General features: G+C 50.8%; 2 protein-coding genes across 3 annotated transcripts in view; both read left to right on the top strand.

Annotated features, from left to right (window-relative positions):
• LOC119950960 (interferon-induced protein with tetratricopeptide repeats 5-like) overlaps positions 1–13,523 on the top strand; it is a 32,790-nt gene extending 19,267 nt beyond the window's left edge. For both annotated transcript variants that reach the window (XM_038773989.1, XM_038773990.1), the window contains one exon: positions 11,039–13,523. In XM_038773989.1, coding sequence (XP_038629917.1) covers positions 11,039–12,494 — 1,456 coding nt within the window. In that variant the 3' untranslated portion in view covers positions 12,495–13,523. The remainder of the gene's footprint in view (positions 1–11,038) is intronic.
• LOC119950988 (interferon-induced protein with tetratricopeptide repeats 5-like) overlaps positions 1–25,908 on the top strand; it is a 999,792-nt gene that overhangs the window by 906,389 nt on the left and 67,495 nt on the right. The gene's annotated exons all lie outside the window — the stretch shown is intronic.

Raw genomic sequence — 25,908 nt, 5'->3', positions numbered from 1 at the left:
TCGGTTGGGGTTACAGATGTAGATGATATTCCCCTGTTCCATTTCCGCCGCCGATGTCAGTCTAAGCGAGGCGATGCCGAAGATCACACAGGTGGTGTGTAGCCACCCCATCATGCTTCACACCTGTAAAATTGCGCTGGGGAAGGGAGGCAGGTTAGTGACCGACCTTTTACAGTGGTGGAGGTGGACCCAAGCACTCCGCCCCTCCACTTTAACTGCAGTGGGGGTGGTAAGGAGAACTTGGAAAGGCCCCTCCCATTGTGGCTCTGACCCTTTCCGAGTCCAATTTTTGACCATGACATAATGACCAGGCTGCACTGAGAGCAAGCTATGTGATAGGGACGGTGACGAGTGAGCTGCGCGGACCTGGCCATGGAGCTCCTTGAGGATGTTAGTGAGGGCTAGAACATAGTTAGTTCTTTCTTTAGTCAGATGGTGAAACTGGACCAATCTGGGAACAGGCAGGTTCCAGGGTGTTCTAATGGGCCTGCCATAAAAGACTCGGCAGGAGAGAGTCAGGCCGATCCTGCAGGTGTGACCTACAGTTGAATGAGGGCAACGGGGAGCAACTTAAGCCATGTCAGGCCCGTGTCCATTGCTAATTTAGCCAATTTAGTTTTGAGGGTCTGATCGTGTCTCTCAACCAACCCGGCCGCCTGCGGTCTGTCCACACAGTCTAACTGCTGGCGTATGCCCAACTGGGAGCAGAGCTCCTTGTTAATCTGTCCAATAAAATGAGGCCCGTTATCAGAACTTAACTGAGCCGTTATTCCGTACATAAACACCTCATCACATTTTTACAGCCTTTGGCTCTCCGTCCTCTTCCGTCTGGTGTGATGGTCACCAGTAACAAGATGTCACCTTTGGTGAATAATGATGGGCCAAGCCTATCGGCAGCATCCGAGCCATAGCCCGCGTATAACACATATTAAGGCATCCAATGATTGTGCAGTATACAATTATAATAACAAGTATTATCAATCCATGCATCAGGTAAAACCCCATGACCAAGCTATGAGAGATAACCCCGAGCTGAATCCGACTAGATAGATAGCCATCCTCAATACTACCGTGTTGCCCTTAGGATTTATATCCTTCGTATAGTTATACTGACTAGCAACTATCCCTCAGCCTTGTCATTCGTATTTACATGTCATGATTTGTAAACTGTGCAGGAAAATCAATTGTAAATACATCCATCTCGCAGACCAGTGTCGATAGACCCTTTGTGATGTGCTTTCCTCAAGTCCAATCACCGTGAACCATAGCTGGCGCCGCTCAGGAAGGTAACACAATAGCCATTCGGTTGTTCCACTACCTCCAAGGCATCTGACTACCTCGGGGTAGTAGCACCATAAAAGCATCCTCATGTCCCTTAGAAGCAGCATACAACTCAGTCCATCAGCGACCAAAAGGTCCCTATCCCTCACTGGGGGTTTTTTTTTGTAGGAAGTGCTTTCCGTTTCCCATAGGAATGGTAACTGATGATATTTTGTATCATGCACTGATTATCTTGTTTTGTTAATTGCAGGAGCTTCAACCAATCCTGTTTCTATTCCTGACTCTGATGTTGAACATTGTACTGAATCATGTAGCCTGCCAGCCCTGGCTTACTTGAGACAATAGCTCTGTTTTCTTCAACCCCCTGTTGTCTGTTATCATTTTCCTTACCGCATGGAGTGTGTACTTGCCATTATTTGGTTTTTTTTTAACACCACGCACACACTTAGTACAGTTAACCTCTTGTGGTTACAACCTAATTGAATTTATACATAACAGTCCCTAACAACTTACAGGACATGTCATCTGTAATAACTGTTATACTCTCCAATGCTATATTGGTTACAAATTTCCCCTCACGGCAGCAAGCTGCCAATATTCTAGACCAGTGCCTCTCAAAGTGTGGTACGCGTACCGGTGCCGGTACTTGGAGTGTTTCCAGAAAAGAAAGAGACAGTAATCCTGGATTGGCTTGTTTCGCTCACCGGTCCCTGGCACATTGGGAAAAACTGCCGGTACGCCACATCAGATAGTTTGAGATGCACTGTTCCAGACTACTGTCATTTAAAATACGGGGGTTCCTCGTCAGTTGCTACTGTCTGCCGAGACCCTTAATAACTCCTCCGCGTAATACGTCCCTCCTGGAGACCACAGATCACCCATCAGCTAACGTCCCGTTAGAGATGTTCGACCGGAGGTTTCAGTATTCAGTAATAATTTGATATTTTGGTTTGTTGCTAACCCGTAAGGTTTTTCTTCCGGGCTCTATCATTCAATTCCCTCAAACATGTAGCCAATTGTATCATTAGTTTTTTTCCCATACTGTCTGAAACATTCTTCTGCAGAGTGTTGTTCAGGTTCTTCATCTGTATTATCGTTGCTTCATCTGAAACTAAAATGAACAGGTCAAAGGCGGAGAGGGCCCTGTTTCTTAATTTGTATCTTCCTATCCGTGCTTGGATATTCCAGAAGTACCATCTCCAGGTCTTCCCAACAGCATAACCCACGTACTTACTCACAAATCGATACCATAAGTCTGTCACTTGTCTACAAGCTTGCACAGCCTTTTAGAGTCACATTGTTGTCGGCCAAATCACCCTTGCAGTAATTGCACGTTGTCATTAATCTATCCCACTTACACTGACACTTCTTGGATTCAAAATCCCCCCTGTGGTCACAAACCTCAATCATTAAAGTTGCCTGATATTCCACAAAACAATCATGACAAAACTAAATGCCCCAAATGTCCCTGGGGGCTGCAGCATCCCATCGCTGTCTTTGCAAATGCATTATCAATTCTCCTGAATACTCAGTATCTGACCGTCTCCTGGGTTTCATATGGCCTCTACCAGTCCAAACAATCCGGCTACAGAATGCCCCACAATCCTGACTTGTGGTTTCCTGATGCTCACTGTGAACTATTTTAAACTGAGGGCCATTAAGCACCGCCCTTGTTCTATCATTCCATACATTTAAATCTTTACTGATTACATTCCTACGCTCATTGCCCGTAGGCTGCCGATGGAGTATCATAATTCCTCTGTAGTTGTTCAATGTGACCAGATTTTTAAATTCTGACACAATTTCTTTTGCTCCAGACGCCATGGTTCTCTGATACAAGTGTATGTTCACCCAAATTTTTTTTTAATGATTACTTCTCCTGTGGTTTTATTCGGCAATTTCACCCACACTTCCTCTCTGTCATCAATTGGTTTTAATATCCTCTTTTTTTTCTGCATCATCTTAATTTTATTAAATCTTTCCCTGTCATCAGATTCTTATTTCCTGATACTGCAAGTAATTCTCCTAATCTAACTTCAGGTCTAATGTTTCTATTGTCTGATACCCCCTCTATAATGTAATCTTTAACTTCTGGTCTAATATCTTTATTCCTTGAAGCTCCTTCTACAATGTATTTAACCCTCTAAACTTCATTTCTTCTGCTAGTAACTTTCTAGCGATGCATCGGGCATTAGGACCCTGGTGGAGCTGTGCCGTGTCAATTTCAACCGGACAGCTGCACAGGGCTGACTGCTTGGAAGTCAAACTTCTCTTTGTGTTTATGCAAGACCAATTTAGTGCTGAGCACATTTCTTGCCTGCCATTTATAACTTCTAAGTGATGTGAAACTATTTTATTATTTGTTTTTTTTTCCGCCAAGACTATGCCGAGTTGCAACTAATCATTTACAAATCCCAATTTATACATTTTGATTTCACTTTTTGGTTTCTTCCTGAGAATTATATTCTAATTAACTCCCACAATGTTAAGCATTATTACTAAGTTACTGAAGAACTTTCAAATACTTACCCCGTTCTAAATCTCACTTTAATACCTCCTAAAACACAACATTTCACAAAACTAGGAACAGAGGATATCACATTCTTATTAAACAGACTCATTCATTCATTGGAGATCTCCATTCAGACAAAAGGAATTCAAATCCTTATACGTTCATTCATCAACACACAAGTCATTTATAACCCAATTCTGTTTTATTCAAACAACCCATATCTTCCCGAAACTATATTTGAACGGAATTGAACTGTCTGCAAACATTCCATCAGCGGTCCTTCACTGAACTGTTTCGCGACATCACATCAACCCAGTACAGACCTTAACCAATTTTAGCCAAATTCGAATTGAACGGAATTGAATTGTGCGCCAACATTCCATCAGTGGTCTCTTACTGAACTGTTTCGCGACATCACATCAATCCGTTAAAGACCTTAACCGAATTAAAGTATAATTTAATAGAACCAATTTTTAATTTGCTACTCACATGCAACTGAGTGACCAGGCAACATCCCATCAGACTCCAACTGAACTGTTAGCCTCATTCCAAAACTTAGCCGTACCTGCAATGACTGAAATAAAATCTTCGAATCCATCAGACTGACCTTTGATTTCATCGAGTCAATCTCACCTGATCAAATGCGAGTGATTAGACTGTTAGCAGAATACGAGACAAAGGAAATCGATATTGCAAGTTTTATCCAGCCATATCGTGGGCCCATTTTCCTCCTTCCCCTTCCGAGAGCATTCCAATTCTGATTTCGCAGATGAAAGGCAAGATTCTCGAGAAACCCGGATTTCGGCACCAAATGTTAATTCCTGGTTAATTTGCTGTCAGTCTAGATTCAATAAAATCTGCGATGGATTTGCAGGTATCATATCATTTAATAATAACTAACTTGCAAGGCTGCATCAATCCATAGGACCTGCAGGACACACATACTGTGTTCTGCAGCATCCAGGATTAAGAGACTCTCAAGCAGAAGAACTCTGGAGATATACTTCAAATTACATCAAGATTCGCATACAAACTTCCCATTGGTCATTTTACACACCTCCTGACCTGGCCCTATATCCTAATTGGATCTCTTTATCCAGGGCACATTTTTAACCCAGCATCCTTTTCACTATTCTCCACGAGGCTACCATCCCCCAAGCCATGCTTTGCTCTCCTCTTTGTTCTCTGTCTGTGAACACATTACCCTCAGGGTCCTACTGTCCATCCTATTCGTTTGCTCACTTCCTCAAGGCCAAGTTAGGAGTAAAATTTTACTGCAATAGAATAAGGAGTTAGGTTAGTGCACTTTTAAACATCAACTGGGATTCAAGGAAGGAAGAGTGGGATGGGCAGCCACTAGGACCATTTCTTTGTTGCAAGGGATACTGGGAAAAGGGGCCTCATGCCAGGTTACGGAATGTGGGGAAAGCCTATGGGAGCTTTGCATTTGCCCCGTTGCCTTATTTGGTTGAATGTATGTGAAACTTGATGCAACTTGAATGTATATGAAATGAGATGTTTTGTCTCTTTGTCTGCACTCTGGCTGTTGAAGATTCAGGAGACATGGTTTTGTCCTGCTCTCCCAATAGAGTGAGTCACCCAGCTAGCTGGTTAAAATACACAATAATTGATACCTGCAAATCTGTCTCAACTTTTATTGAGACCAGACTGAGGCAAAAGAATCAGGATTGTCACCTGCATATCTTTGGGTTGTAGGATGAAACCCACGCAAACTCGGGGAGAATGTGCAAACTCCACACGGACAGTGACCCAGGGCCAGGATCGAACCTGGGACCTCGGAGCCGTGAGGAAGCAATGCGAAATGTGTGACCAACTTGATTGAGTTTTTCAAAGAGGTGACCAGTTATGTAGATGAGGGCAATGCATTTGATATAGTCTACTTGGACTACAGCAAAGCTTTTGATAAGGTCCCACATGGAAGACTGGGAGCGAAGATAGCCAATAGAATCCAAGGAAATGTGGCAAATTGGATCCAGAATTGACTGAGTGCAGGAAGCACAGGGTGATGGTTGAGAGGTATTTTTCTGATTGGAAGCCTATGTCAAGTGGGGCCCCTCAGGGGGCCCTTGCTGTTTGTGATTTATATAAATGATTTAGCATTAAATGTAGGAGGGTTGATCAGTAAGCTCACGAATGATTTGAAAATTGGGGTGGTAAATAGTGAGGATAGCCTTCGATTACAGGTGGATGTAGATGGGATGTTCAGATGTGCTGATCAGTGGCAAATGGAATTCAATCCAGATAAGTGTGAGGTGATGCACTTGGGCAGGGCAAACAAGGCAAGGGAATACATGATAAACGGCAGGACCCTGGGAACCTGGGATCCTGGAGCTGTGAAGCAGCAGTGCTAACCACTGTGCACCCAAAGGGTAATGGAAATCCAGAACTCTGCCCCCCAAATTAAATCAATTGAAAATGTTGAAAGTGCTACTGATAGACTTTTTTCAGGATTTGAAAAGTTATGGAACCACGGGTGGATGGGGTTGAGAAACAGATCAGACATGATCTGATTAAATCACAGAATCTTTTTAGTCCTGAAGGAAGCCATTCACCCATTGTGCCTGCACTGACCCTCTGAAAGAGCATTCTGTCTAGTCTCAGTCCTCCGCCTTAGCCCTGTAACCTTCCACATCATTTTCAGTTAGAAATCCAATTCTCGATTGAATACCTCAATGGAACGTGCTCCCACTACCCTCTCAGGAATTTCATTCCAGACTCCAGCCACCTTCTGTGTGGAAAACAATGGGCGCAATTCTCCGCACTCACGACGGTGCGGAGAATAGCGGGGGTCGTAAATTTTTACGGCCACGCTAGTCTGACGCCCTCCCGCTATTCTCCCCCACGCCCAACTCCCGACATGAATCGCTGCCGCCGTTTTTTTATGGCGAGCAGCGATTCTCAGCTGGCCGATGGGCCGAAGTCCAAGCCCTTTACGACCGTTTTTAGGAACGTCAAACACACCTGGTCTGACCGTTCGTAAAAACGGCCGTAAAGTTGTGATCTTGGCAACCATGGCACCGATTGGCACGGCAGTACCACGGTGCCCACCGATCGCGGGCAGTGGGTACTTACCCCGCGCACTCTTTGTCCTTCCGCCGCCCCGCTGTATCCATTCGTGGGGCGGCTGAGGGGCATCCCGGCCCGCGCATGCGCGGGTTTCGCGCAAATGCGCGATGACGTGTCAGCCGTCGCAAACTCTGGCAAACGGGCTTAACGAAATTCGTTAAGCCCGCGATGCCGGAGTTCACGGCTGCGGCATGCTAGCCCCGACCGGGGACCAGAATCGGTTCGGGGGCGGGGGAGGCTGGCGTCAAACCCGCCTGTTTTTGACGCCAGCCTTATGATTTCTCCCGTTTTGGGAGAATCGCGCCCAATATCCCTCACATTCCTTTTACTCCTTTTGGCTAATCTGTTGCCCTCTCATTCTTGGTGCTCTCTTGAGTGAGAGCAGTTTCTCCCTATTTACTCTGCCCACACCCCTCAGGTTCTTGAATGCCGCTATCAAGTCTCCTCTCCGCCTCCAAAGAAAACAGACCCAGCCCCTTCAATCTATCCTTATAGCTACAGTTGTTTATGCCTGGAATCTTTCTTGTGAATCTCCTCTGTACTCTACCTAATGCTTTCATATCCTTCCTCAAGTATGGCACCCAGAACCGGACAAGGTGCTCCAGATCAGTGTCCTTCAAACTTTTTTTCCGGGGACCCATTTTTACCAACCGGCCAACCTTTGGGACCCAACCCGGCCGACCTTCGCGGCCACGCCGACCGACCTTCGCGACCCACGCCGGCCGACCTTCGCAACCCACCATTTTCTCTTACCTTGTTTGCTGCTGACAAAATGGAGGAAATGGTTTTGGGTCCCTTTGGCCCTCATACACGCTCCTCCAGTGGAACCTGTTGGATGAAGGTGAAGCCTTCCCATGTCGGAAAGTATGGAGTCTCGATCTGTCCAAAGTTCTGCATTTTTTTCCTGTAAAGGTTTATCAAATAACCCTGACCCCCCCCCCCATCTAAATCACTGGCTTTGAAAGCAGACCAAGCAAGCCAGCAGCACGGACAAGCCAGCAGAACAGGCGCTGGAATGTGGCGACTAGGGGCTTTTCACAGTAACTTCATTTGAAGCCTACTCGTGACAATAAGCGATTTTCATTTCATTTCACCAAGTAAAAAAATAAAAATTAAATGAATAAAATAAATGAATAAAATTAATAAAACCTCCCCAAACTTGTAAAACAAAAAGCTGCGACCATGCAAAGAAAAACACGGCCGCACTGCGCATGCGTGCCCGATCATCGGCCTTTCTCGCATGTGCGCCGACGATCTGGCACGCATGCGCAGTGCGACCGCATTTTTTTACATGTTCGTGGTCATTTTGAAGGCCGCTTGCAGCCGGCGTTATTAACAGCCGGCTGCAACGGCTGTTGCGCGCAGATTTGCACGATCGGGAACGCCGCAACCGACCGCTCCGCAGCCCTCCCAACACCCACCCGCGACCCACCTGCGGGTTGCGCCTCCGAGTTTGATAATGTCTGCTCCAGATGATGCCTCACTGGTGTCTTATACAAATTCAACATGACGTCCTTATTCTTGTACTCAATGCCTCTAAAGTGTAGATCTTATATATGGATGATTGAGTATGTTCCTACGTTCATATCTATGTTTCGTATGTTCAGCTAGCACTCATCAGCAAAGTTGTTGATTTTATTTTACCTTTTGGATCATTACAGGCTGAGCATCCGCTATCAGAAATTCAGAAAATTGAAAAATTCTGAAATCCGCACTTTTTTTCAGCATGGCGCTCATGCAGTTTCCAACGTGCACTGCGCAAGTGTGGTTCTCAACGTGCACTGCACATGCACAGTTCCCAATGTTCTGCTCATGTGCGGTTCTCAATGCGCATTGCACATGCACATTTCCCAATTTTCCACACTTGCACAGTTCCCATTTTCCACACATGTATGGTTCTCAAGGCGCACCGCAAATGCACAGTTCCCAATGTTCCACACATGCGCGGTTCTCACCGCACATGCGCAGTTCCCAATGTTCCACGCATGCGCGATTCTCATCATGCAACATACATGCACGGTTCCCAATTTTCCACACATGCGCAGTTCCCAATGCATGCCACACATGCGCAGTTCCAATCATTCTGCACATGCGCAGTTCCCAATGTTCCACGCATGCGCTATTCTCATCATGCAACATACATGCACGGTTCCCAATTTTCCACACATGCGCAGTTCCCAATGCATGCCACACATGCGCAGTTCCAATCATTCTGCACATGCGCAGTTCCCAATGTACGCAGCACCTGTGCAGTATATTTCAAAATCCGATACACACTCGGCCCCAGCATTTCGGACATGGGATTTTCAACCTGTACTACATCTCAGTGAGGTTTCCTTGTATCTGAGAGATGTGGGGAAGATCAGACTGCAATAGGATTGTTCTGTATGCACTTGCTCTGACCTGCGCACCTCAGTTCTGTATGCATTTGCTCTGACCTGCACACCTCAGTTCTGTATGCACTTTCTCTGACCTGCGCACCTCAGTTCTGTATGCATTTGCTCTGACCTGCGCATCTCAGTTCTGTATGCATTTGCTCTGACCTGCACACCTCAGTTCTGTATGCACTTTCTCTGACCTGCGCACCTCAGTTCTGTATGCATTTGCTCTGACCTGCGCATCTCAGTTTTGTATGCACTTGCTCTGATCTGCACACCTCAGTTCTGTATGCACTTGCTCTGATCTGCACACCTCAGTTCTGTATGCGTTTGCTCTGATCTGCACACCTGAGTTCTGTATGCATTTGCTCTGATCTGCACACCTCAGTTCTGTATGCGTTTGCTCTGACTTGCACACCTCCGTTCTGTATGCACTTGCCCTGACCTGCACACCTCAGCTCTGTATGCACTTGCTCTGACTTGCACACCTCAGTTCTGTATGCACATGCTCTGATCTGCACACCTCAGTTCTGTATCCATTTGCTCTGACTTGCACACCTCAGTTCTGTATGCACGTGCCCTGACCTGCACACCTCAGTTCTGTATGCACGTGCCCTGACCTGCACACCTCAGTTATGTATGCATTTGCTCTGACCTGCACACCTCAGTTCTGTATGCATTTGCTCTGATCTGCACACCTGAGTTCTGTATGCATTTGCTCTGATCTGCACACCTCAGGTCTGTATGCATTTGCTCTGACCTGCGCATCTCAGTTCTGTATGCATTTGCTCTGACCTGCACACCTCAGTTCTGTATGCACTTTCTCTGACCTGCGCACCTCAGTTCTGTATGCACTTGCCCTGACCTGCACACCTCAGCTCTGTATGCATTTGCTCTGACCTGCGCATCTCAGTTCTGTATGCATTTGCTCTGACCTGCACACCTCAGTTCTGTATGCACTTGCTCTGACCTGCACACCTCAGCTCTGTATGCACTTGCTCTGACCTGCACACCTCAGTTCTGTATGCACTTGCTCTGACCTGCACATCTCAGTTCTGTATGCATTTGCTCTGACCTGCACACCTCAGTTCTGTATGCACTTTCTCTGACCTGCACACCTCAGTTCTGTATGCATTTGCTCTGACCTGCGCACCTCAGTTCTGTATGCATTTGCTCAGACCTGCGCACCTCAGTTCTGTATGCATTTGCTCTGACATGCACACCTCAGTTCTGTATGCACTTGCTCTGACCTGCACACCTCAGTTCTGTATGCACTTGCTCTGACCTGCACACCTCAGTTCTGTATGCACTTGCTCTGACCTGCGCACCTCAGTTCTGTATGCACTTGCTCTGACCTGCACACCTCAGTTCTGTATGCACTTGCTCTGACCTGCACACCTCAGTTCTGTATGCACTTGCTCTGACCTGCACACCTCAGTTCTGTATGCATTTGCTCTGATCTGCACACCTCAGTTCTGTATGCACTTGCTCTGACCTGCACACCTCAGTTCTGTATGCACTTGCTCTGACCTGCGCACCTCAGTTCTGTATGCACTTGCTCTGACCTGCACACCTCAGTTCTGTATGCATTTGCTCTGACCTGCACACCTCAGTTCTGTATGCACTTGCTCTGACCTGCACACCTCAGTTCTGTATGCACGTGCTCTGATCTGCACACCTCAGCTATTCAGACTTTGCCACAATTGTAACATTGACGACATATAACAGTGTAATTTAGATGTACATAATAAGATGGTTTTTATTTTGTGCTTTCTTGCAGCAAGAAGGACTCCTTGAAAGCAAAACTCAGCCAGCTTCAATGTCAATTCACGTGGGCCGTACAGAAAGAAAACATGGACTTGGATGATATGAAGCAAAGATTAGAAGATATAATACAGATTGGTGCAAAATATCAAGCCATGTCTTATAACCAACTCGCTTTTGTGAACTGTCTGCAAGGAAACTGTGAGGAGGCGATTCAAAACTTAAAGGAAGCGGAAAAGATTCTGAGGGAGAAACATGAAGATGAATTTAATAAAAGAATCATCGTCACCTATGGAAACTATGCCTGGGTATATTATCACATGGGACAACTGACAGAGGCTCAGTCCTACCTCGACAAACTGGAGAGGATCTGTAAACAATTTCCTGATGCCTCTCGGTACACAGCAATGATACCTGAAGTATACGGGGAGAAGGGTTGGTCACTGTTGCGGTCAACCAGGACGTTTTATGATGAGGCAAAGGAATGTTTTCAAAAGGCTCTGGAGGAAGATCGTGATGACATTGAATGGAATGCTGGATATGCGACTGTTCTCTTTCGTCTGGAAGGGTTTACTTGTCCCCAAAGGGAGGCTAATTCCAGTGAATCAGTGAAGCAGTTGAGACGTGTTCTGGAGCTTGATCCTGATGACTCTGTTATCATGGTGCTGTTAGCTCTAAAATTACAAGAGTTCAATCAAAAGGAGGAAGCATTCACTTTGGTTGAGCAAGCGTTACAGAAGTCCCCTGATATCACATACGTGATTCGTTACGCAGCAAAGTTTTTGAGAAGAGAAGGGGCTGTGGAAAAATCTATTGAGCTGTTGAAGAAAGCATTAAAAATTACCCCAAAGTCTGCCTTCCTACATCACCAAATAGGTCTGTGTTACAAAAGCAAACTAATGCCACTGATCAAAAATCCACGCACCAGAAACTGCCGACAGAAAGATGAATTGATTAATGAATGCAAGTATTATTTTGGAAAAGCATTTGAGCTTCGCCCGTCAACATTTGTTATTGCGCAACTAGATTTTGCAACAGTCTGTTCATTAAATGGTGAATACCCCAAAGCAGAGAAGATTTACAGCAATCTATTGAAAATGGAAGGTATTCATCCTGATAATAAGCAGGCTATATATTTACAGGTTGGTTTATTTGAACTGAATAAAAAAAAATCGGAATCAAATGCTATCACCCATTTCCTCGAAGGACTTAAAATCCAGCATGGTTCAAAGGATTGGAGCTGGTGTCGCAATAACCTGATAACGATTGCAACAAAACAACTTGACAGAAATCCAAAAGACAGCAAAGCCTTTGGCCTTCTTGGATTGCTGCACCAGCTGTGTGGGGAGAAGCGTGAAGCCATTGAATGTTTTGAAAAGGCCTTACAGCTTGATTGTGACAATGAAGAATATCTATGTGCTCTTTGTGAGTTACGCCTTACCATCAAAGTCTCCAATGATGCTTCGAGCTAAAACTACCGCAGATTGCAGCGGAGTTTCCACTCTTCTCCCAAGCGGGAACTTTGGCATAGTGGTGCTTGAAATTGTGCGGCTAAGATTACAGTTCAGGTTACTGCTAAAATGTACATGCAGAATTGAACAAAGGACAAATTACAATGACTAATGCATTGAGTCAGCATAATGGTATGTAATTTTTCTTCATCATTGGTACATTTATCAGTGATAACCACCTGATACATTTAATTAATACAGCTAAAATGGGGGCAGCACGGTGACGCAATGAGTTAGCCCTGGGGCCTCATGGCGCGAGGTCCCAGGTTCGATCCCGGCTCTGGGTCACTGTCTGTGTGGAATTTGCACATTCTCCCCGTGTTTGCGTGGGTTTCGCCCCCACAACCCAAAGTAGTGCCGGGTAGGTGGATTGGGCATGCTAAATTGCCATGGGAAAAAAAATGGATTGGGTACTTTAAATTTGTTTAAAAAATATAAAACAAATACAGCTAAAATGGGATTAATACGAAAAATAAGCATTTCAATAGCGTGAAGTGTTAAGTCCCATACCTGTGAGAAACCTGTTTTTAAATCAGTGAAAATGACTTTAAAGAAACCTATCTGATCTATGAACAAGTTTAGCAGTTGCTAACTTCTTTCATATATAAAGTTTACTATATATATTTATGTTATATATAATTATTAATGCTTATTAATTATTAATACATTGTTAATGCTTTCATTCAAATACATCATTTTGTAAATAGACACATATCCGTGAGTGCAGTTCCATGAATATAGCAGCCCCATTTACGTGAACGTACGCTTCTCTTCATACTCGTTGGCCACTTTACTGCATGAAAGAATATTTTCTCTCTTTTTCTCAGCTTCCTGACTTTCAGACGCTTCAATATGTGTGCCACTGGCAGGCTTAGAGTTTAAAGATTTTAAAATGGTCGGGAAAATTGCTGTTAGAGAATTTTCAGCCAGAAATGTTAATTTGCTGTAATGTCAGAAACAGAATATGAAAATAATAAAATTTAAACACAGTTACGATTTTGTTTGTGTCATTGATCTGTGCTGTTCCTGACAGGAAATGTTGTTCATTGTCCATAGCTGGTGAACTGCAATAGCTCTGTAAGAAATATTCAGTGTTGCTTGTGAAGGCATTTGGCCTACGAGATATAGTTCCAGTCCTGTTGGGGAAAGATTCAGAGAGGAATGTTTGGGAAGGATGAGAGGATTCTGGACAATGCCACAGAGATCATCTGACACATTTAGACCAATTGGAAAGGCTGGTTTTTCAGTTGCATTTTGGCCTCTGGTACCTACAGTGTTGGAATCTGTTTTAAAACTAATGGAGGATGCTCAGTCCCTATGTGAGTCCACCACTAATGAGTCAATATCTTCAGGAGATGGGACAAACAGAAGACTTTCCTCACCCCACTCTATTCCGAATTTTTTAGTGGCACAGCAAAACGAAGTGCACTTCCAGAACATTGCTTTTCACTCAGCACTGAATGGATTGGGCGGGATTTACCGCCTCTTCATGCCGGCGGGAAATCCCTTCCGGTGACAAGGGATGCTATCATTGGGAAATCCCATTGACAATGGTGGGGTCAGTAGATCCCGTGGGCGGGCCATCACGCAGTGGGGTGGTCGGTAAATCCTGCCCTGTGAGTTGAGTGACTGGGTGATTTTTTGAAGGACAACACAGCAGAAGAGAGTCACCTGGCTTGGGGGACCAATTGGGAGTGAGAGTGGATCATCACTCCAGGGGCTGGAGTCCTCGCTTGAGAAAAAGACACGTAGAAGTCATGGGACTGGGGCAGCTGGGGGAAGGCTGCTTAGGGGTGCCTGGGGGGTGGGGGGGGGGACAGAGAACAGGGTGGGTGACTGCCGGGGGAGGGGGCAGGGCGGGGGCAGCAGCTTGGGGTGTGGAGTGGGTGGTGGGGATGGGATGGGAGAGTGGTTGTGGTTGGGTGTGCGCTGGAGGGCCTTTAGTGTTTCTGATGTCTATGAACATACATCATTACACTGTCATTTCAATACAGTCACCATCTCTAAATCCACCAGTCTGGAAATCACTGTAGCAGGACAAAACCTCCATCACCGACAGACTACTCCCAATAGTTCAGGCGTGAGAATTAGGTACAATAATGAGACAAAGCTCGAATTAAACACTACAGTCTTTACTTGATTTGAACAATACAATACCTTATTACAATAACCTATTAAAATGCCCACATTGCAGTTTATCTCAAATACATCACAATAAATATATTCATATGATCAATCGCCTGGAGTGGTCAATTCTCTGCCAATCGCATCACTAGCAGCTGACAAGGCTGCTTGACTAGGCACTGAATTATTCTGTTTACAAGGCAGGATACCCGATTGATTGGAACAGCTAAAAGAGAACGATACATTGTCGAATGCATAGATCAAAACCACAGTATCGGAATTCTCTGTCAGCCAATGCTAGAATCGGGAAAGGAGAACGGGCGGAGAATTGATTGTGACACCAAAATCGTGCCTGGCACCGAGCACACATCAAATTGTCATGCTCCAGTGCTCTGACAGCTGCGTCAAGCCGTTGTACTCTGCCTTATTTTTTTATTAATTTTTTTAATGAATTCACATTACCCAATTATTTTTTTCCAATTAAGGGGCAATTTAGCGTGGCTAATCCACCTACTCTGCACATCTTTGGGTTGTGGGGGCGAAATCCACGCGGACACGGGGAGAATATGCAAACTCCACACGGACAGCGACCCAGAGCCGGGAGCGAACCTGGGACCTTGGCGCCGTGAGGCAGCTGTGCTAACCACTAGGCCACCGTGCTGCCCACCATTCGCATATAATTAACTGGCTTGACCCGGTATTCTCCGGGGCCTCCGTGATGCTCTGCCTCCGCCGGGGGGATTCACGACAGCGAGGATTTGAAAGATCGAGAAACAGGCGCTGTGGCCACTGATGGAGGTAGGCAGCAGGTGCAGTGGGGGAGTCCAACTACATGCAGGGGCAGGAGGTAGTGCCAACCATACGTGCCACACAGGCTAACACCGCACAGTTGCGGCTATGGATCAGCATGTCCAAAGCCTGGGGCATTCTGTGCAGGCACTGACCGAGGCCCAGGACAGGGTTGCCACCTCACAGGCAGCCATGTGCCAGAGCCACCTGGAAATCGCAGCGGTGCTTTCAGCGTGGCCTAATCATAGCAGGCCATGGCATTGCCCAGGCACTGGCCAACTTGGCACAGACACAGATGAAGATGGCCCAGTCCCAGAAGGAGAGGCGCAGTCACTGGCTGATGTGACACAGACCCAGAAGGTGGTGGCACAGTCAATGGGTGATGTGGCACAGTCCCAGAAGCTGATGTCCACTCCCTGTGCTCCATGGCCGCGAGCATGCAGACTCTGGTCGAGATCAGAGCGGGCCTCCAGGATTGGCAGTGCCAGGTGTCAGGAGAGCCTCAAGTGAGAGCTCCGCTCGCAGCCCCGTCCCATGGAGTAGCCCAGGGGCCATCGGGCACCCCGAGGGAGGAGGAGGTGATGGGGCCCATGCCGCATCTAGGGGAGGTGCCGGAACACCGCAGCACCATGGACTCCCCCATCCTGTCCCTTTGGCAACTTGTGGGCAGCATGCAGAACACGGTGACACCATGCTAGGCCTATCCAGGCCAGGTCACCCCAAAGACGTCCACCAATGGGGATCCAGGTCGCTGGGCAGGAATCACAGCAGGCCGCCTGCACTCCTGCTGATCTGTCCAGGGATGCACCAAGACAAGCGTTCGGGTCCATAAGGCCAGAAAGTTAAACACCAGTTACGTTGGCACGGGGGCAGGGCAGTTTACTGATAGGGACTAGGGCACAAATCTGTATATATGTTTTGCATATTAAACACGTGTTCACACGCTGGTTTAGCTCACTCAGCTAAATCGCTGGCTTTTAAAGCAGACCAAGCAGGCCAGCAGCGCGGTTCGATTCCCGTACCAGCCTCCCCGGACAGGCGCCGGAATGTGGCGACTAGGGGCTTTTCACAGTAACTTCATTGAAGCCTACCCATGACAATAAGCGATTTTATTTTATTTTATTTATTTATTACAACCTGCCTCGGTGCTCTGTCAGATGGTTGTGGGGGGTGGGTTGGTCTAAGCGGGCTCTCTCCTTCATTTTCCCCTCTTACCGTCTCCCCCTCCTTCTTCCATTTCTCCCTCGCTCTTTCTCTCTTTCTCCGTCTCTCTTTTCCCATTCCTCTCTTTCTCTCTCCTCAGCTCCTATTATCTCCCTATATCCCCCTTGTGGTGATATACTGTAGATAATATTGCATGTACTCAACACCACCAGCAGGTGGCGTAACATTTAAGTCCGGGCACATCCAGCTATCTTCAGCAGGTTGTAAGATGTACATGAGGATAGTCAAGCATAGGGGGAGTTCCAGGGGAGTCTAAAGAAACTCTGTTATAACTTGCACTGTATCTGACCGTTACCGTACCACGTGTACACTAATCAATCCTGGATTCGGCTAAGTCACCAGCTATTCTGTAGATTCCTTGGTAGACAACACATAACACAACCCCCCTCTCTCATTTTCCCATCACTCACTCGCCCCACGATCACTCCCTCTCTCCCCTCCCTCTCTCTTCTCCCCCTCCCTCCTCTCCCCCCTCCTCACCTCTGTGCCTCCACTCCCTCCTCCCTCCTTGCCTCCTCCCTCCCTCTTTCCTGCCCTCCCTCCTTCCCCCTCTCTTCCTCTACCCCATGCCCTCTCACCCTCTTCCCTCTGTCCCCCATCCTTGCTCTCCACCTCTGCCTCACCCTCCCTCAATTCCCCTCCCTCCCTCTCCATCTTTCCCCCTCCCTCCTTCTCACTCCCTCTCTCACCCCTTTCCTCCCACTCCTTCTCTCCTGACTTACGCTTTATCGCCCTCCCCTCAAACTCTCATCCTTCCTCTCACCCCTCCCTGCTTCCCCTTCTCTCCATCCCTTCCTTTCCCTTACTCTCTCCATTCTCCTCCCTCCCTCTCTCTCACCTTCCCAGTCTCTTTCCCACTCCCTCTCTACCTCCCCAATGATCCCTTCCACCCTCCCCTCTCTCCCACTCCCTCCTTCCAACCTCTCTCCACACTCCTCCTCCCTTCCTCACTCCCCTCCATCTCCCTACCTCCCTCTCACTCCCCTCCCTCTCTCTCCCTCCCCATTTTTGCCCCTCCCTCCCTTCTCTCCTTTCTCCTCCCTCACTCCCTTCACCACTCTTCCTCAATTTCCCTCCCCCTCCATCAGGAGGGAGGGAGGGGTAGGGGAGTTGAGTGGGGGGATGAAATAGAGAGGAGATGGTGGGGTTGTAGACAGTGGGTAGTGGGGGAGGAAAGAGTGAGGTGGGGCAAGTAAGGGCAGGAGAGAGGAGATGGCGGGGTGAGAAGCGCGGTGTTGGTGGGGGAAGGAGGAGAGAGCGGGTATGGGGGAGGGGAGGGGAGGGGGAGAGGTGGAATGTTGGGGGAAGAGAGAGAGACTGGGAAAGGGCAGGGGAGAGGATGATGTGGTAGAAGGTGGACGGAGAGGGGTTTGGGAGAGAGAGAGGCAGTAGAGAAAGGGTGTTAGGAAGAAAGGGGTGGATAGAGGCATTAGGGGAGTGGGGGGGGAGGGATTGGAGGAGGGGAGGAAATGGGGGAATCATAGAATCCCAACAGTATAGAAGGAGGCCATTCGTCCCATCGCTTCTACGCCGGGAATCGGAAAGTGTTCCTAACCGAGATGAATCCCCCGCCCTATCCCTGTAATCCCCCTAGGGGCAATTTAGCATGGCCAATCCACCTAACTTTCACATCTTTGTATAATGAGAGGAAACCGGAGCACCCCGAGGAAATCCATGCAGACACGGGGAGAATGTGCAAACGCCACACCTACAGTCACCGGAGGTCGGAATTGTGAGGCAGCAGTGCTAACCACTGTGCCACCATCACAATGGGGACAGAGTCAAGAGGGGGTGGGGAAGAGAGTATGTGGGGGAGGGAAAGGGTGGTAGAGAGGAAATAGGGAGTGGCTGAGAGAGGGGCTGGTGTGTCAGAGAGAGGGTTTGGGGTTGAAAGTGGGGAAAGATAGGTTCAGGGAGTGAGGGATGTAATGGGGTGGGGTGCAGGGGGTGTTGTTTTGGGAGAGGGATGGAAGGGAGGGAATGGTAATTTCTTAAAAGTGTCAGATGGAGGGGTGGCAACGGGAGCAGCGCTGTGATTCTGGGAAGGCGAATTGGTGATCCTCCTGGATGCTGTGGAGGAGAGGAGGCTGGAGTTGTACCCCGGGCAGGGATGGAGGTCAGCAGGCTCCATCGTTCGCCGTGCCTGAGCAGAGTGGCAGGCGCCGTCAGCGTGGTGGCCTGGACTGCAGAACAGTGCAGTAAAAAACTGCACAACCTCCTCAGGGCAGCCAGGGTGATTACCCAGCACTGTGCCCCTGGCACAAACCACCCTACCCCCCACACACATGTGACCCACCCCCCCCAGAGGATCGGTCGCATCCCCACCCTGACCCACATGGCTGCACCCATCCATGCCAGCCGCAATGGGCGTGTGCCCTCTGCACCGTTGCTATCGGAGATCCAACCCCTGGGCTGCATGCATTGGACCATCTAACACCGTTGCTGTTGTGTGTACGCCCCCCTCCCTCAAGGACAAGTCTGCGCATAACCACCGGGAGCAGGAGAAGACCGGAGGGGCACCGGAAGACCTGTGTCCCCTCAGACCCTCACTCGGCGGGCTGGGGAAGAGGGAGGTCGCCGATGAGAAGGTCGGAGGCACGCCACCAGGTGAGACCCCCTGCCTGGTTGCAGATCCTCACGACAAATGTGTGCCCAGCCCAACCCCCCACACGCCCCTGACCCCACAACCCAACCCTCCTCACCGCCCACCCCAAAAGCCCTCACCACATCACGCCTCACCCCCGTCCGGCTCTCTAACAATACATGCTGTCTTGTGTCTTACAGGACCAGCCTGCGACGGGACCGGCCCATCCGGGGGCCCCCATCCCAATCTGTGCCAGGGCCGGTGCCCCCCAGGAAATCAAACACCGACGGGGAGAGCAGCCGGAACAGCAGCCCTCTGCCAGAGACGAGTCAGGAGACAAAAACACAGGAGACAAACACACAGGAGACACACACACAGGACACAACCACACAGGAGACAGGTACACAGGAGACCACGACCCAGGGGACAAACACACAGGGGAAAAACACACAGGAGACAAACACACAGGACACAGCCACACAGGAGACAGGTACACAGGAGACCACGACCCAGGAGACAAACACACAACGGACAAACACACAGGGGAGAAACACAGAGGAGACAAACACACAGGAGACATACACACAGGAGTGTGATGATATGATCTGCATACTCGTCTGCCATTGGGCCAGAACGTCGGCTTATCATTGGCCCTGGTCGGTCATGTGCCTCTCGACCGATTGGCCGAGAGGCTGAGTTAACCACGCCTCTATTAACAAGGTATAAATGCTCAAACGCCTGACGATCGTCCCTTTCCACTGTAGACGATCGCAGAGCTGTGTTCTAGTTAATTAAAGCCAGACTTTGGTAAATCACTCGCCTCGCGTGCAATCGATGGTACATCAATTTAATTAACTACGACTTTGAAGATGGAGTTCCTCATCAAGCCCGAATGCCTCCGCATCAGCCCGCAAACTCCGAACTCTGCAGAACTTTTTCAACTCTGGCTGACTTGCCTCGAGGGGTTCCTAGCATCTACAACCACCCCCCCCCCACCGGGGCACAGAAGCTGCACGTCCTCCACTCCAGCGTGGGTATTGACGCTTATGCCATAATCAAAGAGGAAACGGATTTTGATGACGCTATACAAAAGCTAAAAGGACAATTCATCAAACCAATCAACAGGGTATTCGCTCGACATCTGCTGGCCACCAGAAAGCAGGTCCCCGGTGAGTCTCTAGACCAATACGCCCGGGCCCTCTATGCCCTGGGGAGAGGTTGCGCCTGTGTAGCGGTGTCCGCTACAGAGCACATGGAGCTACTCATCAGAGACGCTCACGTGGCTGGGATGCTGTCTCCCATGATCCGCCAGCGGATGCTGGAAAGAGACGAACTCAGTTTAACGGAGACGTTGACTCTCTCCGCCTCCCTGGAGGTCGCAGATCTAAGCGCTCGCACCTATGACCCTGGCCAGGCCGCCTCCTGGCACGCTTCCCACCAGCCACCCGCCGCTCCCGGCCTCCCTCAGGCTTGTGCCACGGGGCGCCACGATAAATCCGCGGGGCCCCGCTGCTACCTTTGCGGGTACGCTAAACACCCTCGCTCGCGCTGCCCAGCCCGCTCCGCCCTCTGTAAGAGCTGCGGGAAGAAGGGCCACTACTCCACGGTCTGCCAGGCCAAAACGCTGGCTGCAGCGCTTCTGGAAGCTGCACAGCACTCTCCCCCCCCTCCCCCAGGCCTCTGAAAACGGCCTGTGTGCCTCTCTCTCTCCTCCAGGGCCCCTCCAGCCGCTCCCGACTCGCGCCCCGCCAGCCGACAAGCGCACCTCCCCGGCCCCTCCAGGCCTCTGCCAGCCTGCCCCGTACGTTTCTCCCCCCTGCCCCCGGGCCCCGGCGCCCGACCGGCTCGCCTCTCCGGGCCCTCCCGGTCCCTGCCTGCCCGCAGCGCAACTCTGCTCCCCCCGCCCCCGGGCCCCCGCACCCGGCCTGCGCGCCTTACCTCCTCCCGCAGCTGATGCACCTAACCGGCGTCCTGGAGCCGGCCTGCGCATCCCCACAGCTGATGCACCTAACCGGCGTCCTGGAGCCGGCCTGCGCATCCCCACAGCTGCTACACCCGGCTCGCCTCCTGGAGCCGGCCTGCGCGCCTCACCTCATCAGCTCACAGCGCCGGCAACGCTAGCTCCGCCACCAGCGGCCACGAGGGCTTCCTGGGCGCCGCCATCTTGGGCTGCCGATCCCACGTGCGGGTCCTGGGCGCCGCCATCTTGGGGCCCCGACCCCACGTGCGGATACTGGGCGCCGCCATCTTGGGGAACAGACCTCACATGTGGATCCTGGCCACCGACTTCCAGATCTGCCACGCAAGGTCCCTCCAGCATCGAATCGGACAGCGACGACGGATTTTCTCCACGGCTCGCGGCCGTTCACCTCACATATGGATCCTGGCCACCGACTTCCAGATCTGCCACGCAAGCTCCCTCCAGCTTCGACTCGGACGGCGACGACGGATTTTCTCCACGGCTCACGGCCGTTCAACTCGACCAGTCTCATCCACGCACGCTCGCCAAAACGACTACGCTGATCCACCTCAACGGCCACGAGACGGACTGCCTGCTGGACTCCGGGAGCACGGAAAGCTTCGTTCACCCTGACACGGTAAGACGCTGCGCGCTCCCTGTCCATCCCGTAACACACAAAATCGGTTTAGCCTCAGGTTCGCACTCCGTCCACATCACCGGGTGCTGCATCGCGGACCTCACGGTCCAAGGGAAGGTTTTAAAAAATTATAAATTCCTTGTCCTCCCTGACCTTTGCGCACCGGCACTCCTAGGACTGGACTTCCAGTGCAACCTGCAGAGCTTGACCTTTCAATTCGGCGGCCCTATACCCCCCCCTCACTGTCTGCAACCTCGCGTCCCTCAAAGTGGACCCTCCCTCCCTGTTTGCTAACCTCACCCCCGATTGCAAACCCGTCGCCACACGGAGCAGACGGTACAGCGCCCAGGACCGATCCTTCATCAGGTCCGAGGTCCAGAGGTTACTGACGGAAGGGGTCATCGAGGCCAGCAACAGTCCCTGGCGAGCCCAAGTGCTGGTGGTCCGGATGGGGGAGAAAAACCGGATGGTCATCGATTACAGCCAAACCATCAGTCGGTTTACGCAACTGGACGCGTATCCTCTTCCCCGTATTTCTACCATGGTAAACGAGATCGCGACATACAAGGTCTTCTCAACTGTGGACCTTAAGTCCGCTTACCACCAGCTCCCCATCCGCGCAAGTGACCGACTGTACACCGTGTTCGAGGCTGACGGGCGCCTCTACCACTTCCTTAGGGTTCCGTTTGGTGTCACAAATGGGGTCTCGGTCTTCCAACGGGAGATGGACCGAATGGTCGACAAGTACGGATTACAGGCTACCTTCCCGTACCTTGATAATGTCACCATCTGCGGCCACGACCAGCAGGACCATGACGCCAACCTCCAGAAATTCCTCCAAACCGCAAAACTCCTTAACCTCACGTACAATAAAGATAAATGCGTGTTCAGCACCGACCGCCTAGCCATCCTCGGCTACGTAGTGCGTAACGAAGTGATAGGCCCCGACCCCGAACGCATGCGCCCCCTGATGGAACTCCCTCTCCCCAATACCCCCAAATCCCTCAAACGCTGCCTGGAGTTTTTTGAATACTACGCCCAATGGGTTCCCAACTACGCGGACAAAGCCCGTCCCCTCATGCAAACCACGACCTTCCCGCCGTCGACGGAGGCCTGCCAGGCCTTTAGCCGCATCAAAGCGGACATCGCAAAGGCCACGATGCGCGCCATCGACGAGGCCCTCCCCTTCCAGGTCGAGAGCGACGCATCAGAAGTAGCTCTGGCGGCCACCCTGAACCAAGCGGGCAGACCTGTGGCCTTCTTCTCCAGAACTCTCCAGGCTTCCGAACTCCGCCACCCCTCAGTGGAAAAGGAAGCCCAGGCCATAGTCGAAGCCGTGCGACATTGGAGGCACTATTTGGCCGGCAGGAGGTTTACCCTCCTCACAGACCAACGGTCAGTAGCCTTCATGTTTGATAATGCACCAAGGGGCAAGATCAAAAATGACAAGATTTTACGGTGGCGGATCGAGTTGTCCACATACAACTATGATATCTTGTATCGTCCTGGGAAGCTCAATGAGCCTCCTGATGCCCTGTCCCGCGGTACCTGCGCCAGCGCGCAGATAGACCGCCTCCGCTCCCTCCACGCAGACCTCTGCCATCCAGGGGTGACCCGCCTACACCACTTCATTAAGGCCTGCAACCTGCCCTACTCCATCGAGGAAGTCAGGTCAGTAACCCGTGACTGCCACATCTGCGCCGAGTGCAAACCGCACTTCTACCGCCCCGAGCGCGCACACCTGATCAAAGCATCCCGCCCCTTCGAACGTCTTAGCATTGACTTCAAGGGGCCCCTTCCCTCTAACAACCGCAACATTTACTTCCTGGCGGTTATCGACGAACACTCCCGCTTCCCCTTCGCCATTCCCTGTCCCGACATGACCACATCGACCGTCATTAAGGCCCTACTCTCACACAGGAGACAAACACACAGGACATAAACACACAGGAGACAAACACACAGGACACAACCACACAGGAGACAGGTACACAGGAGACCACGACCCAGGAGACAAACACACAACGGACAAACACACAGGAGACAAACACACAGGGGACAAACACACAGGAGACATAAACACAGGAGACAAACACACAGGAGACATAAACACAGGAGACAAACACACAGGAGACAAACACACAGGAGACATAAACACAGGAGACAAACACACAGGAGACATACACACAGGAGACCACGACCCAGGGGACAAACACACAGGATACAAACAAACATGGGATCCCGGATTTAGGGTTGGATGAGGACACTGACTTTCCGTCACTGCTATATCCAACACCATCCACCATCTCAGAGACTATCACCTTGGTTGATCAAATTAGTGAGGAGGCTTCTGGGACACTCCCTGGTGAGCACCACACAGCCGTACTGGTACAGCAGGTAGAGATAGGAGCAGCCGAGGGGCTGGACGGTTCGAGGGCAGCCCGGCCCCAGGAACCACCTGCCACCCAGACGGGTCTCTTGGAATGTCCATTCCCACAGTGCAGGTGCAGTCAGAGACCGAGGGACTAGAGGAGGAGATGATGGCTGGCTTCCTGAACCTGCAGGGGTAAGTGGAGGAGTCCATCTGCCTGCAGGAGCAGGGAGTGATGCCGGTCATGCATGCCACACAGGCCAATACCGTGTCGGGGAGGGGGCCTCGGGGGTTGGCTCCGTTCTCACCCCCGTCCCATGGTGAACTCTGGGGGTCATCGGGCACCCCGAGGGAGGAGGAGGTGCTGGGACCCATGCCGGTGACTCCTGTATTTGAGGTCCCAGGACACCGCGGCACCTCGCACCCCCCCCCCCCCCCCCGCAACATGCCCCCACCTTCTCCTGTCCCTGATGGGCAGCAGGCAGAACAGGGTGGCATCCGAGGAGCAGCCGGGCCCATTGAGGCCGGGCTGCCCCAGGAGACATGTGCCAATGGGGACCCTCATCGCAGTGCAGGGGTCACAGCGCTCAGTCTCCACCCCTGCTGCACTGTCTGGGAACCACTGAGGCATAGTGTTAGGACCTGCAAGGCCAGAAAGTTAGACACCAGTTAATTTGGCATGGGTGCAGGCTATAGTTTAGTTATAGCAGCTAGGGCACAGACTGTATACCTCTTCACATGTTAACACCCGTTGAAACCTGCCTCTGTGTTCTGTCGAATGGGTGTAGGGGTGGGGTGGCCAGTGATGGCCACTCGGAGTGAGGGGTGGTGGACGAGTGAGGCCCAATGGATGGACAGTGCAGACCCGCCGCACCCCCTTCCCAGCGATTTAACAGGGCCATGTGATGTGATGGACTGGCCAGCCTGCATGTGGGGATCACCCAGCTGGGAGGTGCTACTGTACGCATGAGTCAGACGATATCTAACGATGTGGAGCACCAGAGCTCATCGCAGAGCGGGCTATCATCATCCTTCATCACATGCCCAAGACCCACTGTAACTGGCAACCCAGTGCCCCCAGCTCGTTGTGCCACAGGTATATATAATGGGGGTGTGGGGGGGGGGGTGTGCATGCGGCTGGCTCGGAGCTGGGGGAGGTGAGGGTGTTCGGTGGTGAGGGAGGTGAGGGTGGTTCGGTGGTGGGGGAGGTGAGGGTGGTTCGGTGGTTTGGGAGGTGAGGATGTTCGGTGGTGTGGGAGGTGAGGGTGTTCGGTGGTGAGGGAGGTGAGGGTGGTTCGGTGGTGGGGGAGGTGAGGGTGTTCAGTGGTGGGGGAGGTGAGGGTGTTCGGTGGTGGGGGAGGTGAGGGTGGTTCAGTGGTGGGTGAGGTGAGGGTGGTTCGGTGGTGGGGGAGGTGAGGGTGGTTCAGTGGTAGGGGAGGTGAGGGTGTTCGGTGGTGCGGGTGGTGAGGGTGGTTCGGTGGTGAGGGAGGTGAGGGTGGTTCAGTGGTGGGGGAGGTGAGGGTGTTCAGTGGTGAGGGAGGTGAGGGTGGTTCAGTGGTGGGGGAGGTGAGGGTGTTCAGTGGTGAGGGAGGTGAGGGTGGTTCAGTGGTGGGGGAGGTGAGGGTTGTCGGTGGTGGGGGAGGTGAGGGTGGTCGGTGGTGGGGGAGGTGAGGGTGTATCGGTGGT

This window comes from Scyliorhinus canicula, chromosome 16, assembly GCF_902713615.1.
Source record: "Scyliorhinus canicula chromosome 16, sScyCan1.1, whole genome shotgun sequence".
Lineage (NCBI taxonomy): Eukaryota > Metazoa > Chordata > Chondrichthyes > Carcharhiniformes > Scyliorhinidae > Scyliorhinus > Scyliorhinus canicula.
Note: the sequence above shows the minus strand (reverse complement) of the source record. Positions and strands in the feature narration are given on the sequence as shown.